A 20455-nucleotide genomic window follows, 5' to 3' on the forward strand; every position below is an offset into this window, starting at 1 on the left:
AGCTCCTCTCTCAGTGACTATCATTTTTGTCTGATGTGATGTTTCACAATGACAATCGGGGCAGTGGTGGCCTAGCAGTTAAGGAAGTGGCCCCGTAATCAGAAGGTTGCCGGTTCGAATCCCGTTCCATCAAGGTACCACTGAGGTGCCACTGAGGTGATTGTCACATGTGATACACAGCACACAGTGAAATTTGTCCTCTGCATTTATCCCATCACCCTGAGTGAGCGGTGGGCAGCCATGACAGACACCTGGGGAACAGTGTGTGGGGATGGTGCTTTTGCTCAGTGGCACCTCAGTGGTACCTTGACGGAACTGAATCCTGAATCCAGTGGTACCTTGATGGACTGAACTGAATCCTGAATTTCATCATCCTTCTCCTCTGATGATGATGATGAAATTCAGGATTCAGTTCAGTCGTAACTTTGAAACATTTGCTTTTTTGGATTTTACAGTAATTAGACTATGTTTGTAGGGTAAATTGCCTGGCCAACAGCGTGTACTCTTGCACAGTTATTCCAACATTTTTGGACTGTTTTGCTTTCTGATTGTGTAATGACTTGTTGGTGTCATCATCTTCATGCAGTAATAAATAATTGTCATAAAAATTATTTTCACCCTTGAAATATTACAGGAATTCTGACATGTAATTATTTTTTTACAGATTATCATATATCTAACTTGAAAAGAATGGTAATATTTTTTTTTTGTGGATAATAAACACAAACATTTTATTAAAGGTTTGTGGTATTTTTGATGTGGGTGCTATGATTTAACCCCAGTCCCCATGCCACTAGGGGCCACCACATACAACGTTGGACTTTAGTGCATCACACCACATCTTATTGCGCCTGTGTTGGATTATCAGCTTATGTTGTTATGTTGCATTTTGAATCCAATATTATTATTTTGTTCATCTGCATTTTCCCTCCTTTGTACTGTAACAAGAAATTGTCAAAAAATTATGTCATTGAACCATTTTTTTGCAATGTGCATAATGAACAAGTGTGCCTAATTTTTATTGATTAAGCTTCATATGATCTCACCAAATATTCAAGGGATAAATTAGCAGGTAATTTACTAGGTACTAGGTCAAGAGGTATTAAACATCACATTTTAAACACACTCACCAGATGAACCAGAAGACCCAGGTTCAAACCTATGTGACAAATAAAATTTGAATTGAATTGAAACCCCACTTACTACCATTGTATCACTGTGAAAAGAAGCACTTATGAGACACTCATGCAGAAAACATAAAACTGGCTACATTACTACATTTCTACTAATCTTCATCAAAGTGTAAAGTGGCAGTGTATTAAACCACTACACATGCTGCTTATGATATCAAGATCACGCTTATGTGAGTGAACACCTACAGGGAATTTGATTCCGGTCGATGATGTCTGTCAAGTGCAGCTGCATCGTGTGTTACAGGGGAGAGAATCTGTTCTTGTGTCGGCAGTTCATGGTCAGCAGGTCAAAAAGTCTGTGTCCAGGACGTGTGTTCATTTTTTCTGTGCCCTTTTCCTGGTTCTTGAGACTAACATGTCCTGGATGGACAGCAGGGGGACAACTTCCTGTCATTATGCAGATTCATAACCATGCTGCATGAGTCAAAATAAAAATGAAGTAAACACTAAACAGATTCCAATTTTGTTTTAAGCACCTCATGAAACACGCCATCCCAACATGGCCCTGAGCTCTCCACTGTACCCGGGTTAATGGAGTAATGTGGCCACTCACCATAGAGGTGCAAAGCAATTTGGCCAGGCATGTTAATTAACGATGTGTCTGATGAATTGTAGGAAACAAAACACCCAGGGAGCTTTTCATTAACCGTAGAGCCTTCAAATTCACACACACACACACACACACACACACACACACACACACACACACACACACACACACACACACACACACACACACCACCTGGAGAGACTATTAATTACACATGCGTCTTTCCCTTAACACACACTTGCCCATCCCCCTTGCCAATTCCCCACTGATGGCATGACCTCCCCGCCCCTCCTCCCCTCCCTTTGTTTGAAATGGTCTTTGTAGTGAGTCTATAGAGTGAATGAGAAAAAAAAGGAGGGCAAAACAGAGTGATGGATGGATGGTGAATGAAGTGGTGTCTCATCAGTCACATCTATAAAACCATCAGCTGAACTTCAGTTGTGAGGTGGGACACACACTTACACACAAATGCACAGACTCACACAAAACATCATCATTTAGTATTCTGCTTTGTGGAAATGCAAAATAGTCTGAAACTCATGATTATAAAGACATTTCTTTCAGTTACAAACATCTTTATTATTACTTTTATCTTCTAACCATTCTATCATTCACTCACAACACCCCTCAGAATCCACAGCAATAACATACAGTAAAAAAAAAATCCAGATGGTTTGGGGTGAGCTGGACCAACAAGTGCTAAACACCTCTGGGAACTCCTTCAAGACTGTTGGAAAACCATTTCAGGTGACGACCTCTTGAAGCTCATCAAGAGAATGCCAAGAGTGTGCAAAGCATTAATCAGAGCAAAGAAACTAGAATATAAAACATGTTTTCACTTATTTCACCTTTTTTTTGTTAAGTACGTAACTCCACATGTGTTCATTCATAGTTTTGATGCCTTCAGTGAGAATCTACCAACGCAAATAGTCATGAAAATAAAGAAAACACATTGAATGAGAAGGTGTGTCCAAACTTTTGACCTGTACTGTAGCTACCCTGTAGCAACCTCCTGAGAACCATACCAAGCATCTCAGACAGCTAGTGCTGACCTAACGTTGTACATCAGGACTGTATGGTGGGACCATCACTTTTCCTTTGACGCTGCACTGACGCTTCAGGTATTTTTTGGTGGGGTTTTGGGGTCAACCTACTCCAGACTTTGAGACAGCCTCAGGAGCGATTTGTCTGAATGTTACAAAGGTTGAAGATTGCAGAGTCTTATTTAGATTAGCTCTATAAAACTGCTTGAAAACAGGATGAAACAAGGTCTCTTTGAAGAACATATTCATTAGATAGTGAACAAAAGAAAGAAAAACTGAGCTGAACGTTTCATCATCAAACAACGATTCACACTGAGTTGGAATATTTTTACATTCCCCGAGGAAACCAGAGATATTGAGAGAAAAGAAAAGGGATAAAACAGGAACACAGAAAGGCACAGACAAAGATGTAAAATGACAGTGGTAAAGGCAGTGGCTGCGCTTCATTATTCCTTGTACATTAAACAGTTGGAATAATGCAACTATCCAAATAAAAGTTATGGGGAATTTGCATCAGTGAAAAAAAAAGCTCCTAGTCGTCTATGGATCTTAAATAAGTAAAATGGACTGTAAGGGTGAGAGATGAGAGAGCAGCAGAGGGAGAGACTCTGCATTTTGAGTCTTTGATGGAAATTTCCGTGTGACAATGAAACACACACACACACACACACACACACATACAATAGCTCTCCAGCTCTCTCTCATATAGACACCAGGGCTACCATCCCACCACTGCACAGCTTCCCTGTTAAACTCAGGCCCCTCCTCAATGCTGGATGCCACTCCATGCCTGAGATTAAAGGGAGCGCCGGTGCCACCGACTCAGGGGACGACAGAGGAGTGAAGATGGGCAGAGGGGGCGGAGAAAGAGATATTATCACCTCGTTCCTCGTTTCCCCCCTTTCTTAGCCACTCTGAAAGAATGTCAAGATGCTCTGCCGTTTTCCACCCTCTTGCTCTTTCTCCCCCCCCGACCCCCTTGATCCCTTGTTCGCTCTTTCTCTCTGGAGAGACTTTGGTTCTCCAGATTAGAGAGGGGTGCTGCCTAGCAACCGAATCAAAATGGCAGTGATGTCCTTCCCTTCCCGCCGACCTACATAATCCCGCGCCTGCGATCCTACCCTCTGACAGCCGAGATGAGAAGGCCTCATGTCTTACTGTCATATTGTCGCACCATCGTTTTGCCGGCACACCTCTGGGTTCCTCAGAACCGATGGGGTCTGGAAGCTTTCTTCAAAAAAGCCAGATGTGAAACTCTACTACTCAAAATGCTCGTATAATAATAATAATAATTATTATTATAATCATAAAATTGAGGACATTAGAATGTATAAAAGCACGAAGGCCCCCCTGGCTTGTGAGAAGGATGGAAAGAGACGGAGAACGTGAGCGAGAGATCAGAGTGGCTCATGGCGGAGACTCTTAGCCCCGCTCTCTGAGTCATGAAAGAGGGGGATGAATCGTGCTGAGAGGGGTGGGGCTCAGATGAGTTTACTCGCCGCTGATCAAAGGCAAAGCGGCAGCAGCTCCGGAGAGGATCAGGCGGGGAAAGAAATAGCATCACACCGCTGCCAGTTAATTGTTATGGTGTAGCTCTTGTTCTCCTACTCCGTATCTCCACATGCTTCTTTTCAGTTGAATCCACGATGTGTGTGTGTGTGTGTGTGTGTGTGTGTGATATACTAAGGATGGACTGGCTGATATGAGTGGAGAACGTGTGTTTGATGTCAGAAGATTCAGACGTCAGTTTGGGATTTCTGCTGTGCCTCAGCGGAGCGCTGGAACCTTTTGCTGCTCTAATGCCTGTGGTGACAGAATATATTTATGGAAAGGCTGCCATGATGCCCGGAGCGTCACACACATTCCGTGTGAAATGAAGATGAACGTTGGTTCTGCTTTTTAAACTAAGCTCTAACTCTCAGGTGATCACCACGGCCCTGCGCCCAACCCCGTCCAGGAAATGCCACTGTGTGGATGTGTTTTACCTTTACCACTGAACCAGTGAACAGAGGCCAGCTATAGCCACTGAGATCATTCCGTGTTTTTATGATACTGCATTCAAATGCTTTCGTTTTTATCCTGACCGATTGTGGAAAACTGACTTTTGGGAGAAATTGGAACGAAGGAGCCACTTTGTTGCACTTCAGATTTCTTTGTACTAGAGATTCCTTTGACTTGCTCCCCTTATGTTAATTCTAACTGGTTAACAACTTGATAGGAGGCGTTTTATTCCAATAATTTTCCAGGTCTTTCCATACCAGAAAACATCTAAATGAGTCCACCTCAGTGTGCATATTAAATAAGTGCATGACATTTGGGGTTCGATGTGAGTGCAGCCATGAATGCGGTATGTGGAGAACTTCACGCCTGTTCGGCGTCTCTGACGCGGATAATCCACTTGGACGCGCATCATTTTTATACACTTCACAGCTTTACAGCATCACAGGCAGGCTGACAAAGACCTCACTGTGCCACACACGGGAGCTTTCTGGTGAAATCTTCTGTGCTATTCTGAGAATTTCACACTGTGTTTATTTGACGAATGTTTTAGCTCTTTCGTTCCCGTCTAGGAAATTCCAGCATATTTTTGCACCCTAAAAACCATTTGCCAGCAAAGCCTGACTCTGGTGTTCCATCCTACAGGGATAAAAATAAAGAGAACCATTGGATGACGTGTTTTTGACCTTCGAACATGAGTTCGATCTATAACCGAGATCTATAACCGTATGAGTTTTTTTTTTTTTAGTCCACTATTTACCAGAATTTAACAACATAGACGATGATCTAGCAAGCAATGAGTGGGGGGGGGGGGGGGGGGGGGGGGTGGTTTTGTGTGTGTGTGTGTGTGTGAGAGTGATCTCAGACCACTGCATTTTCATGGAAAGCATCTCTTTAGGTCCTGGAGCTTTTCAGTGATCTCATTTACACATCAAAACGGGCCAGGAAGGGATCCGCACTCAGGGGGGTGGGGATCACAGTAACGAGGGACGCTTTATTCTCCACCACCCTCACTCTCCCTTTCTCTCTCTTTCTCTTTAGGGCTTTGATGGAACTGTGGCAGAGGGAAGGGACAATTGGTGATGGCAACATGAGATGGATCGTTGAGGGCTGATACCACACCATAATGCTTTCTGCTAATCGGCATGAAAGAGGAAAGAATCCCCCCTTCAACCCCGCAGACAATCAAAACCAGTTATCCATGCAGAGGACGCCATCCCATTTACATTTACAATCTCTTAAAAGCCATCTCTACTTCAACTTACCTACTTCTGATAGAAGATCTAAAAATGTCAAAGCATTTAAGGTAAAAACATTTTAAAAATTACCCCAGACCGGTGTTTGCAGAGCATTTTCTCTCCAATTTTGGTCTTTTAAGGTGACACCACAAGCCATACAGTTCATGTACTAAACCTAAATAATAACTATTTTTATTAATATTATTAATATTATCCTTGTGTTTGTACCCTTTTCTTTTCGAAACATCATGTCTTTTTAAGTGAAGTAATTGTCATTGTGATACACAGCACTTAACACGATGTCACAATGAAATGTGTCCTCTGCTTTTAACCATCACCCTTGGTGAGCAGTGAGCAGCCATGACAGGCGCCCGGGGAGCAGCATGTGGGGACGGTGCTTTGCTCAGTGGCACCTTGGTGGTTCAAGTTTCGAACCTGCAACCTTCTAATTACAGTGTCATCATCATTTTCACATATTCATTGGAACATTTAAAAGTCTTTAAAAGTCTTAAAACCCAACGGGAAATGAAGTCTACTACTAAGTTGAAGTTGTGGAGTCAGTTTCATGACAGGTAGAAGAACTGATGATGTTTTAAAGGCATGATGTTTTAGATGTGTCTTCTGTTCCTTCATTTTGTTAACATACACACATTACCGGACTGAAATATTACCATACTGTAGAAGCTGTAAAGGACTCCAAACAGGAAACTTGGTCCCAAAGATGAAAGCATGCACTTAAGCTCTTCCAGCCAATGAGACACAGGTGAGACACCCCACTTTCCAGTCCCCCGTGGAAAGCTACCTGCATTCACCCTTTTAAAATCCAGATAAACAAAAACCCCGCACAAGGACTGAGTGTGTGTGAGTTGGCCCGGACCCGTCCTTCAGCAACTCCACCTCAAACATCTTATCTTATCAGCTGGACCGTGCTGAGCCTGTCCTTGGCCGAGGCGGAGCACGGACACACGGGACGCCCTCGAGAGCCGAGGGGGTCTGTATGCGCGCAGAATCACACGCAGGCTTCCGAAGACGCTTTCTTTGTCACTGCAGAACCCCACACACACTGATCACTCGCTTCAGTGCTTCTCACACACTTTCTCTTTTCGACTCCAGGGACATGGGACTCAAAACTACGCAGACAAGAACAAACTCAAACTATGAAACGTTCAAAAGAAGTTTATTTCCATCTCAACACAGGCAGCCAGTAAACTGGCCGAGGTCAGGTGGGTGTTTACATGGATTACGCCACATAATATGCTTCCAGTCTATATATTTATTAAAACTTTAATATCTTGTGGTGATGGTTGTCGTATATTGTGTGTTGTGTTAATTATGGTACCAGAAAGTTGCTACTACATATTTTAAAATAACTGAAAAATGAACAACTGCAGTGTAATAATAAGTGCTACAATAATCTAAATAATAAAAAAAATAGCCCAATAACACACCCAATAGGATAATCAGAACTCTGGATAATCCTGTATGCTGTATATACTAGAGCTGTAAATCTTGAGTTGGGTTCGCACTCTACTTTTACTCAGGTACATGGTGTGGACACAGACGGGGGTGGGGGTCAGGGGAAAAGGCTGGGGACCACTTGCCTAGCGGGCTAGACACTCGCCTGTGAACCAGAAGGCCACAGAGTCACAGGTTCATAAGGGCGTCTGATAAATGCTGTAAATGTAAATGGTGATGCAAAAAATATGATGTAGGTGTCATCAGTAGGATATGAGGTCACTTGTGTCTAAGATCAGTGAAACTGTCCTCCATCACCGCGTTTCTTGTTGTAGGGGTGTAGGGCCAACCGGCAACCTTTCCTTATGTTTTAAACCGTATAAAAACGGTTCTTATTTCTCTGGCAAAGGGCTTTTTGAACGCAGCAGCTCGCTCCGGATCAACAGCAGGGGACGTGCGAGGAATCAACATCAAAGTCCCGGAAAATAGGGGCGCAGACTTGCTACTCCCCGCTCTACTGATGACTCGGTGCTTGTGGTGGAGGGGGGCAGGGTATTCAACTCATTAGCGAAATTTAATAGCAGAAGACGAGCACAGCAGACGGGGTCAACTCTCGCCATGCCACAGCTTATTGGAAAATGGCCGCTTTGTACCTCGTGCAGCTGCGAAAGTGGTTTTATTATGCTCATTATACTGATTATTTCCCAAAATCGATACAGGAAAATAAAAAAACAGGATATTCAGTTTATCATGCAGATGAGACATGTCGTTTAAGATGAACGGTGTGTCTCACAACCCCAGGTATCAGTGGCAGAATGGGTTTGAAAATGACCATAAGAATCCAACAAGAGGACGGAGCAGCAGCCTTCAGGAGTGCAGTGTTTTAGCTGGGCTATTCATGGCCGGCCCATTGTGAGCGCCTGAATACGTCTTTCATGTCCTCATTTGCATATGAACCAGTCGAACCTTTCTCTTGCTAACTTAACTACTTCGCCTAAATATTTGCATTGCTTTGACGCAGCAGTTTTCTCAAGTGAGAGAAGGGTGAGGTCCAACCTCTCCTCTCCTCAAAAACTCGTCGTTCAATAGGCTAACTGGCATTCGTTGTAAAAGAGAGGTAGATATGACTTGATTAGAGTGAAAAGGATCTTTCCAGAGCAACTCAGTATCAGTAAGTTACTTAAGATGGAACTCCTGAAACACAAATGTCCTTAAGCATTTATCATTATATACCATCACACATTTGGCACATTGATGAATCAAAAGGTCATTAGATTAAAAAACTACTATAATAACCTAATTTTGCTTAGTGAACTGTATGTCATTGTGATACACTGCAGCACAGCACACGGTGACACAACGAAATGTGTCCTCTGTTTTTAACCATCGGCCTGAGTGAGCAGTTGTCAGCCATGACAGGCACCCGGGGAGCAGTGTGTGGGGACGGTGCTTTGCTCAGTGGCACCTCAGTGGCACCTTGGCGGATCGGGATTCGAACCAGCAACCCTTAGGGTAGCATGTAATATTAGATTTTTTTCTCATTCGCAGAGGTGAAATGCTGAGCTCTGGCACGACTGGAAACAAATAAATCAAACATTGATAAATATGCTGTGGCTGAAAATATATAACAAGATTTATTACATTCTGTAGCATATTTCATAGTTTCATGTTTTTAAAGGCACTACCTTGGTCCACTGTGATACTGACATAACTGAATTGAATGGTTCCGTCAGGGGCATTCAAAGAAAAAAACAATACAAACTGAAATTAAATATATATGTAATAAATAATAATATATTTGACATATTTTAACATTTGTTTGCAGAAGAGGGTAGAGTCTCCTGATTCGCCCATGCAGGTTCTGGCTACTATAAGCAGTATTTCCCTTCAGAAGTCCCATACTAAGCCATCCCTTTATTCCACAGCACGTCTGCGGCCACGCCGAAGGTCCAAACTCGAATCGAAATGTCACGCGCACGTGTCACACGCACTGGCACGGGGTGGTGGCCTGGCCACGCTGTCCACTTCGGACTCACACGTGCGCCGGGCTCTCCGAGTAATGGTCAGTCTTGGACATGTGCAGCACCACGGCAGGGGCTTTGTAGTGACAGTGCGTGCCGCCGCACGGCTTCCTGGTAGTCCTGTCTGCCAGCTTCCTGCTGCACAGCCCCTGCCAGGTCTGCAGGGTCTTGGAGCTCCACACCCACACGCCACTGGTGATGCCCACCACCAGCGACATGAAGATCTTGAGCATGAAGACGCCGACGGTGGGCACGGACCCTTCCAGGGAACAGTCCTCGTTCCTCCGGCCCGGGAAGGTCACACACTTGGCCTCCAGGCCGCGGAACTTCCAGTAGTCCATGTTGAGTCGTTCGTAGAAGTAGCAGACGATGACGCAGGTGGCGGGCACGGTGTAGAGGATCGAGTAAATGCCGATCTTCACCATCAGCTTCTCCAGCTTCTCGGTGTTGGTGCCTTCTGTCTTCATGACGCGCCGGATGTGGAAGAGAGCCACGAAGCCGGTGAGGATGAAGGAGGTGCCCACCACCAGGTAGCAGGAGAGCGGCACCAGCACGAAGCCGGTCAGGGCGCCCACGTCCATGCTGCCCACGAAGCACAGCCCCGTCAGCTCGTCCCCAGCCACCTTCCTCATGGTGAGGATGACGATGGTCTTCAGAGCCGGGACGCCCCATGCCGCCATGTGAAAGTAGCTGCTGTGCGCCTCGATGGCCTCGTGGCCCCACTTCTTGCCAGCTGCCAGGAACCAGGTGAGGGTGAGGATGACCCACCAGATGGAGCTGGCCATGCCGAAGTAGTAGAGGATGAGGAAGACGATGGTGCAGCCGGTGCTCTCCAGGCCCTCCTGGATGATGTAGAGCTCGCCGTTCTCCCGGTCGCAGGCGATGTTCTCAGCGCCGGCCACCGAGCGGATAATAAAAGCCACCGAGTAGACGTTGTAGCACATGGAGAGGAAGATGATGGGCCGCTCGGGGTACTGGAAGCGGTGGGGGTCCAAGAGGAAGGTCAGGACGGTGAACGCCGTGGAGACAAAGCACAGCGTGGACCACACCGCCATCCAGATGAAAGCAAAGTCCTTGTCTCTTCGCGACCAGAAAACGTCCACGGCCGAGGAGCAGCGGGGGGCGCACGACTGGCTCTTCTCCACGTACTGGAACTTCTCTGGGTTCTCACAGGACCCCAGCCCGGCTGAGGAGCGCCCGCCGCCCGGGCCGGGCTTGGGAGGCCTGGGGGGTACAGGCAGCATCCCCTCGCCCTTCTTCGTCTCCATTTTGGTGTCATTTTCAGGCGCCTCCATGCACAGCGCCTGGGGATCGTTCCTGGTTGGCAGCTTGGAGCAATCCAGCGACTCGGGCCAGGCGTAGTTGAACTTCTTCATGATGGGGGAGCACTTGAGCCGCGCCTGCTCACACATGGGCCGGCAGGCCGGGATGGAGGTGGACACCTTGTCGGTGCACATAGGGGCGTAGAGCGAGCACAGGAAGAAGCGCAAGTGCGCGTCGCAGCCGTACTCCACCAGCGGCATGAACTCGTTCAGCTTGATCTCCGCCTCCCTCTGGTTCTCGTGGTCCATGAAGTTGGGCATCCGTGTCTCGTTGTAGCCGATGCCCTGGCACATGGGGATGGAGATGGCCTCGCATTTCGCCGGCGTGCCCCTCTCGGGGTCGTAGACGCCGATCTCCAGGCTGGAGGCTGCAATCACTAGCTGACACCAAAGAGCAATGACTTCTGTGGGTCCCATACTGACCCCTCAGTCATTCATTCAGATATTCGCGGGGAGACGATACAAAGCAGGCAAAATGAATCAAAAAATGATCTCTTAGGAAATAAACTCCATTCCAAAGCTCCCTCCGAAATCGACCTGGGATGCTGAAAAAGGGGCAAAGTCCCAAATGATTCCCCCCTTTACGTGAGACGAGCGCGGGCAACACGCGCAGATCCTGACGGGAAGAGGAGGAAAAAAGATAAAAAATGTTATAAAAAATTTTAAAATAAAAATAAAAAACGTCCGTCTGTTGCGGGCGCGCTGCGGCGGCGGCGGCTCCTTCCGCTCGAATGAACTTTCTCTCCGCTGTCCGGCGATCCCCGCAGGCTGGTGACGCGTGGTGACGTCACCGCCCGCCGCCCTCCCCCAGAAGCCCCCCCTCACTGAACCGGGCTCATCGATATCGCGATATCTCGCTGGCTGGTAGGGGCGTGGCATCTGAAGATCGGAGATAAGTGTCAAGAGCAAATAACATTTTCATCTGCAGCAAAAACAAGCAGTTCTGGTTCGTGCAGTATTTCCCTCCTCGTTTTAACTGAATATATATATACATTTATTTTAAATTACAAAGATTCAGATTCAGTTCTGTGAGTACATTTTTATTACATGTATTCTTACACTCACTGTTTTTTTACCGACTTCCAAACATTTCATGAGTTCTCATAATAGTTTGATTCACTTAACCCCAGTATGCGAACATGAATATAAAAAAAAAAAAAGTAGATTAAAAACAAATCAACGAATAAACGTTTGAAAAAGCTGTTGTTTCCACCTAGTGGCACATGAGTGTAACACAAGCCTCCATTCTGGGCCAACCTTTCCTGGTATTTATTTATGCAGTCGACAGCATTTTATCCAGAGCGCCTTACAAGCAGTCGTGACAGGGACAGTGCCCCCCTGGAGACACTCAGGGTTAAGTGTCTCGCTCAGGGACACAATGGTAGTAAGTGGGGTTTGAACCTGGGACTCTCTGCTATTATGTTTCTGTTTTTGAAAAAATAATGCATATAAGGTCAAACAGTTCCACATTTCTGTGGAGTACGTATGGCTGTATATTATATATTATGTGTTAAAATGATGCTAAATAGATGGTTTTATTTAACATTTGTGTAGTTGTACAAGACAGTGTCTTTTGTAGCTGCAGTAGTGTGTTTGTCCTTTCTATTTCTATCTGAGAAAACTACAAGTGGTTAGTCATGGTCAAACACAGGCAAATTGCAACTGATTGCTTTAAATTGCGCAAAATAAATGAGAATACTCTCTGTCTCTCCGTGTAAGTTTTACGTGGCAAAAGGCTGGTGTTCTAATGCATCCTTTATCAGATCTGGCATCAGGAGAAAGAGGAACCCTTCGCCCTGCCTTCAAGTACTGCTCAGATACTCATCTAGCCTGGAGAGGAAATGCATTCTTGACAGAACGAGGGAGAGATGTTATCATCAAGAAGGGCTTGGCCATGGGGACGGGAGATGCCTATTTGGGCGTCAAGTCCAATACTCTTATTGCCGGCTTTGGTGATGGTGGAAGAAAGTCTTCAGGTCAGGTCGGAGCTACACAAAGAGACACAAAAAATTGAAGGAAGACCAGCGGCAGTGGCTCTACAACTTTGCTTTGTATAGTTGTGTCAGCCATACACTACACCTGTACTGTTAGTCTGTGACTTCACATTGTCTGTGAGTAACAATGAAAAGTGAAAGTGGGGTTTTTTTTTTGGTCATTGTGATACACAGCAAAGCACGACACACGGTGACACACAACAAAATGTGTCCTCTGCATTTAACCATCACCCTTTAGTGAGCAGTGGGCAGCCATGACAGCCGCCCGGGGAGCAGGGTTTGGGGCCTCATTAGAACATTGACAATTCAGGATTCAGGTATCTCAGCAACAAGGCCACCACTGAACCAACACTGCCTGTCTGGGACAAGGAGGACTTTACCAATAGAGCTGAACTTGGACCAGCCTCAGCCGGCGCTGTAAGAGAGGAAGTGAAGGCATGTGAGAAGCGGCCCTCTGGGAGGGACGCTTGTTAAGTGGGGTGAGATAGCTGCGTCTCATATGCGCCGGCTGTCAGCCTTATCTGGGTGCTCCTGGCCTGTGGTTCTCTTTTGGTGTCTGACACAAGCTGGAGATGCAGTCGGGGGCTCCATTATCTGTATTTATGAGAGACAGGGGGTCCCAACCCAGGATTAGACAGTTATGGAAACAATGCCGTAGCACCATTTGAGGGTGTAGTGAAAGTGAAAGATAATGTTTTTATTTCATTAGCTGTGGAGATTCATTCATTTTGTTGTGCCTGTTCCAAAGAGGAGGTTTTCTGACTGAACGTGCACTGCACAGGTAGAGAAATGCGAATGTGATTTTCTGAGTAATTCTGTTTTATTAGGTCCAACGCAGCTGAGCAGCTAAGGAGGACTTGTGATGTCATTCATTGAGCTCATAGCTAGCAAGCTGCCATGATTCATGAATCACCTCTAACACATTCATTTTATTCATATCCATGTACAATTTCATAATATAGGTGGTACATAACACTTTGAGAAGGGAAACTGAGCTATGATGCATGTGACAGGGGTTGCTTGTTACAACTGGGGTGCTGATGATGAGTTCATCATAAAATTTCTATTATGACGTGTGGTATAACATGCTCTACCAGTCAAAAATTCAAGCAGTTCAATGTCTCATTGTATCCTTAAATGAATACATATACAGCAATATGAAATTGTCACGCCGCTGGCAACATGGCGGAGAGGGAGGACTCATACACTTAACTTCACAAGACAAGGATTACTGAAACAACATGACACCGATGTAGACAGGGAAATACATTCAATGACTGGGCAGTGACAAAGCAGAAATGAGGTACATTTACTCCAGATACAACACTTAGGAAATCAAGGGTACACACAATACAATACAATACAATACAATACAATACACACACAATACAAAACTCTGGTCTGGAATACGAGATCGGAGCACCTCCCATAGTCTGAGTACCCCCTGACAGTACCCCCTCTTCAAGGTCCACCTCCTGACACGCTTCCAATGTGCACGTGGGGAATACTGGACTCCAAACTGGTCACTCTGTCGATCTTTCCACCTTCGGGCCACGCCTGGAGCAATGGCAGGCATCCACAACTTCCTGGCAAATCCTTGTGAACCTCTGTGGTCCTGCGACGCAAATCTGGACCAACTTGAATCCCACCACACAGATTGGTCATCTGCACTTCCACCAGCCTGTAGAACGAGCGCAACCCAGCATAGGAACAGAGGCACAGGCCATCACAACACCACCGGAAAAACAGAAATAAAAATGTATATTAGGGACCAGTCCATGGTCCAGGAAGGGGAACTGGTAATCACCTGAGGTGTGTCCAGTACAGGCCCACTCATACTGTCCTGGGGGAGGCTGGGACATTCTGAGACATGATGTCAGACACAGGAGAGGCTGGAGGACTTGGGAAATAGGAGCATTTGCACTTGGATTGAGGACTGAGAGATGAACAGAGCTTGGCTGCCAGGAATAGTCCAAAAGGCTGCACAGTGGCAGAGGAAGTACATGGTGTAGTAATGGACACAGCCTTTACCATAGCTTGGGGGTAAGGGAAGTGGGCTGCCGATAGGATGGTCTTTGGGCAAGGGACAGTATTGGCGATGTCCTGAGAACAAGAGGATTGGGAAAAGTCGGCATCGAGAGGCAAGCGACAGGTCGGAAACATCACTATCAAGACAACAGGCGCAAATCCAGGAGAACAGCCAAGGGAAAAATGGTTGGTGTGAGGTAGTATCTGTCTGGTGAGCAGCAACAAAGGAATAATGTCACTATGATGAGTGGGCGAGGATTCAAGATTTATAAAGGGAACCAATCTTTTCCTCATCTGCTTCCGGGCCAGTTGGCCTGGCTGACATCTGCGTGCCCCCTATATGTGGGAAGGTGGATCAGGGGGGCTTGTGGGTACCAGTGGACCTCGATGGCCTGCGAAGCCTTGGTCTGGAACCGTGTCGACAGGGACTCGGGGAGTGCCGCTCGTCTTCTGGAGGCACTCCGGTGCTGAAGTAGGCATGCAAGGAGTCATTCTTTGAGGTGAGGATACTGTCAAAGATGGACCTAGTGGGGTACTCCCAATCCACATCTGGACCAGAGTTTGCTTTGAACTGTCTTCTCCTGATTACTCATTGTGTATGTGGCCTAACGGTTAAGGAAGCAGCCCCATAATCAGAAGGTTGCCGGTTTGAATCCCAAGGTGCCACTGAGGTGCTGGGTTAGTATTATGGGTTAAATGCAGAGGACAAATTTCACTGTGTGCACTGTGTGCTGTGACAATCACTTCACTTTACTTGATCATTGTATGTGGTATGTCTTGCCCTTTGCCATCATGCTAGCTCTGCTCTATTTTTAAAAAATAAATCCCCTCACCATCCTCACCTGCACCATAGCCATGACAGCAAATGAAGTAGAAGAGCAGATATAGGAAACTGTTCACTTTCAGAAACTTGCCTTCTGATAATGTTGTGGTTTTAGGTCTGCCAGACTGCAGTAACTCATTGACACCTCAACTTTTTTCACAATTTCTCTATAGGGAAGAGACAAATATTTATGTGTCATTATTATGTGTCTGTCTCTCTTGGACAATTCACTTACTCAAATGCCTTTTTATTGCCACTTTTATAGCACCACACTTTCTGCTGGATGATACTGCCTCCAATAATACTCACAAAGGTATGGGACCACTTTTGTTACCAATGGTTGCATGACAATGCATTACAGTGCACAAAGGTCAAAGTTCAAAATGTTTTGACAGTGTTGTGGGCAAAACGAAATTGTATATTTATTTGAAGTGTGTTCTTTTTATGACATCTCTTTACTTTAAAATGGCGGCCACTGACTACAAATTCTGTCGCTTGTCCATTTACTTTATAATGGCATATGCTGACTTTAAGCCTATAGTGGAAGCAGTATACTGTGCAGGGACAGTCCAGCTCCAACAGCCGAACAGACAGATTCCATGTCAGGACAGGCAGCTCATCATATTAAACAGCATCCGCTTTACATGGGTTTTATAGTCAGCAGGCACTGAGCACTGACTGGCTGACAAATGCCGCTCCCATGATTATACCACTACTGTTATAGGCAAGGTTTCGTATACAATATTAAAATGTAACTAAAATTGTAATCATGAATCTTTTAACAAGTACTTAACTATGCACTTAATTAAACGGATTACAATTAAAAAAATTTTACACTATGAAAGGAAACCAAAGAAAATCAAGTCTACTAGTAACTACTTGAAGATATATTTGATGACATGACTTTAGCAGCACTTTCACCAAGAAATCCAGTAGGGAGGGATTTATAGTGAATGTGTTAATTGTGTGTTAACACATTAACTTTGACAGCTCAAATTATGCTGTACTGAACTCAGGGAACCCAGAGCACAGACATTATTGTTTTCTTTGGCTCACGCTAAAGGAAACCCTGAGAAGTTTGGGTGCTGAAGGACAGTTGTGTGGGTGTAGAGTGGAGAGAAAAGGAGGATTTCTCTCACCAGGCCTGTCCCTTTGGAGGACAGGGATGAAAACAGTAACACAGTTACAGGCAGGTTTCAGGCAGGTTACTGTGATTGTGGAACACTTGAGAGGGTTGTGCACACATACACACACAGAGACACATTTCCATTGATAATTTGTGTTATTCCTGCTACTCTTGCTATTGCCATTAATGTGGGGACTAATTTAGGTCCCATTGTTAGGTCCCTGTACTTTTTTCACTCCCTATGCAGTCTTCACTTACAGCAATAATCATTGTCATATTTCAATTTTTATTTTAGCCACACATCACGTGATACACATGCAAAATGTGTTGGTGTTAGTGTTTCATTGGTGTAGAATGTGTGTGTCAGATGTGTTCATTTTCATGTTTGGCCTTTTATACAGAGAAAGATATATCTGTCATAATTATGACATGCAAACATACATATGTGTGGGTTTTAATAGTGGGACATTCCTTCTGCTTTCATGCAGGAAACACACACATTTGATTTTTCATTTGTATTTTAATAACTGTTTTAGCTACATGTGGAACTACTTAATTTTGCTACCCTATGTAACATACATTTTAACCCTATAACTGTACCACTTATCATAATCTCTAAATAAAGTATTTTTGTACTCATAATTCCTGCTTATCTTATTTTTTCAGTGAAATCTGTTCGTTTTCAGTTCGTTTCTGTCTTTGAAAGGACAATTGATGTTAAGATTTAAAGCACAGTGTTAGACAGGAACAGGTCCAGGAATGAGGATTAGTCAACCTGTTTGTCCAGCACTTATTCTAAGACCACCTTGTGTTCCTCTGATGCCTGTTCATATTTTCTCTTCATATCACAGGCTGAAAGAACTTCAAATAGTTTCAGATAGATTTACCAACCACTGGCCCCTTTTTCTCCCTTACCTCTCCAACCCTCCCTGACCAATTATATCTGAACCTCCTTCAAAAACATTTGCTTTCTGTGGCACCCCACATTATCGCTTTAGCCTGTCAGTTTCATCCAGAAATCCCAATTTGCCTTCTCTGTCGATCGCCTTCTGTATGGATCTCTGCTTTTCCCATCTTCTGAAAGTGCCTTCAGTCAACTTGCCCTCCAAGTTACAGTGTGAAGAGCTTCTGGCTCCTTTACTGACCAATGGAGAAGCCAGATGTGTGACCATGCTGATGTGTGTGTGTGTGTGTGTGCGCGCACGTAGTGAGAGTTCAGCGTCCAAAGAAACAATGATTAAATATCGAACCTGTACACTCACTGGCCTTACCTGCCGGTTCAAGAACAGGAATGAGGTGAGTAAAGCATGTCAAGGGAGGACAGAAGGAGAGAAACAGGAGACAGGAGAGAAAAGTAGAGAAAAGAGGAGGAGCACGGCAGGCTAAGCGAGAACCTGATGCTTGATATCTCACCTCAATGTTTCTGAAACATGAACTTCCTCAGCAAACACAACCGCCTGTAATCCTCCCCAGGGGGAGCAGGCACCGCTGTATAGTAGCCCAGAAAGTTTGTGTATGTGGATTTTTTTGATTAGAAGGTTAATGGTTTTCTAGCATTTCTTTGAATTTAAGCATTTTTATATGTTTAGCCATGTTTTTATAATTAGGTATGTTTTTTATGTCAAATATTACATTCCATTACATTTCATGTTGCCGGTGCACTTGTATGACATCCTTGTATGACATTGTAGTTCAACCTGTGACTTTACTGATTCATGGCCAAGTCTGTTACCCACAAGTCTTCTACCAACACATGTGGTACAAACGCAGTTCTTTCCACACATTATTACTTCTTCTTGCATGTAATAGAGGAAGTTATGGCAATTGTTCATACACTGGCAGCGCTGGTCAACCGTTGACCTCAGTAGAGGTCAAAAGTTTAAAATTGTTGAAGGGCAACAATTTGCTCGCCAATGCTGCATCAAAAACACAATCTGCATGTTGTGGTATCACTGGAAGCTTCTTCCCAGTCAATAACAGGATGTACAGTACAGGCCAAAAGTTTGGATACACCTTCTCATTCAATGTGTTTTCTTTATTTTCATGACCATTTGGAAAAGTATTTCAGGTGACGACCTCTTGAAGCTCATCAAGAGAATGCCAAGAGTGGCATCAGAGCAAAGAAACTAGAATAGAAAACATGTTTTCGGTTATTTCACCTTTTTTTGTTAAGTACATAACTCCACATGTGTTCATTCATAGTTTTGATGCCTTCAGTGAGAATCTACCAACGTAAATGGTCATGAAAATAAAGAAAACTCATGGAATGAGAAGGTGTCTAAACTTTTGGCCTCTACTGTACAATTATATCCTCTTATTCAGCAGTGGACCCAGGGAGCAGTGGTGGCTCGGGATTCGAACCGGCAACCTTCTAATCTCTGTGGTGGCTCTGGCTTTAGCTTTCACCAAATATCTGGGCCTGAAGTCTGCTAGAGACAATGAATCATTCTTTGCCCAATACCTTTCTATGATCTTCTCTATGTTAAACGTCAGTCCCTACTCATCAGGAACAGACTTGGGATCAGCTCAGGGAGCCACAGTCAACAGCGCTTCTGTTTCATTAACCACAGAAATGCTGACACCCAGTACAAACTGATACAGGAGAACTGGAAGAATGTAACAAGAATGAATGTCACGAGTCCCTCTCTTTATATTTATAGGTTGTAAAGGTCTTTTAGCAAAAGTTATCTTAGAAAGGCTCACAACTCAAAGGCTCAAAATCACATCAGTCTCACACACACACAAACTCTACATTTGAAATGAGCAGAGAATGAGGGGTGAAAGAGAGTCTGGTCCAACATGCCCCCCTCAGGAGTCCCACAGATGGCAGCTCTATTAATACCTCATATCCTGGCAACAGACGTGGGAAAACAAGGACACTGGCCACTATCTGACAGTACTGTATGTGTTTCCAGGCATGCATGTGTGTGTCAGTGCATGAGTTTTCTTGCATGTGTTAGGATTTTCTCAAATATGTGTCCGTGTGTGCATGTGGGTGTGTCCATGTGCTTGTGTGTTGCCACGTCTGTGGGCTTCCAAGTATGTGTACAGTATATGTGTGCCAAAAGTGTGTCCATCTCAAGTTCCTGAAGTCCAGAGCGTGTCGAAGGCTGGCCAGAACTGATGGCCCAGCTGAAGGGGCGGTCACTTTGAGCTGCTTTGGGTCGTGTAGTGTTGCTTCTGTCGGGGTAGATGGAAACATGCTGTCATTTATCTTCAGGGCCCATTAGAACCTCAACATGGGATTAAAATCTTTCCTGCTCCCTTGCCATCATTCCCAAACTTAACAAAAAAAGCCAGAGATGTACCCAGTTATATGGTCACATGTATGCACTTAAATGCACGGTACAGCCATGTTTTAATGAAACTGTAAAAGTACAAATTTTTAATAAACAAATTGTAAAGCATGGTAATCGTACTAATAATTCATTGAATTTTGAATACAACGGTTAACTGCTACCCTCGCAATAATCATAATACACGTACAATGCAGAGACAGTGGGCACAGAAACAGTGACATGACCCATAATGCAATGACTACACAATGGGGACTACAAAAATGAGGTAACTTTTTGTGGCCTCAAGTGAACGTTATCTTTATTATTTTGACCTCTCAAATCTGTTTTATTTTTTCAATGCTGGATTTGCTTGATTTGACAAAACT

The 20455-nt window shown here is 44.7% G+C and overlaps 1 protein-coding gene across 1 annotated transcript; it reads right to left on the minus strand.

Moving 5' to 3' along the window:
• Window positions 1–9086: 9086 nt before the first annotated feature.
• On the minus strand, window positions 9087–11551 carry fzd9b (frizzled class receptor 9b). Its single transcript, XM_028961825.1, has one exon. The coding sequence runs from the start codon at window positions 11235–11237 to the stop codon at window positions 9510–9512; it is 1728 nt and encodes a 575-aa protein (XP_028817658.1). The 5' UTR covers window positions 11238–11551; the 3' UTR covers window positions 9087–9509.
• Window positions 11552–20455: the final 8904 nt, after the last annotated feature.

The sequence above is a fragment of the Denticeps clupeoides genome, chromosome 19 (assembly GCF_900700375.1).
Source record: "Denticeps clupeoides chromosome 19, fDenClu1.1, whole genome shotgun sequence".
In the NCBI taxonomy this organism is placed as follows: Eukaryota; Metazoa; Chordata; class Actinopteri; order Clupeiformes; family Denticipitidae; genus Denticeps; species Denticeps clupeoides.

What these genes read in the sequence shown, in the direction of transcription:
- fzd9b (XM_028961825.1), bottom strand. Translation starts at nt 11,237, where the DNA reads ATGGGACCCACAGAAGTCATTGCTCTTTGGTGTCAGCTAGTGATTGCA.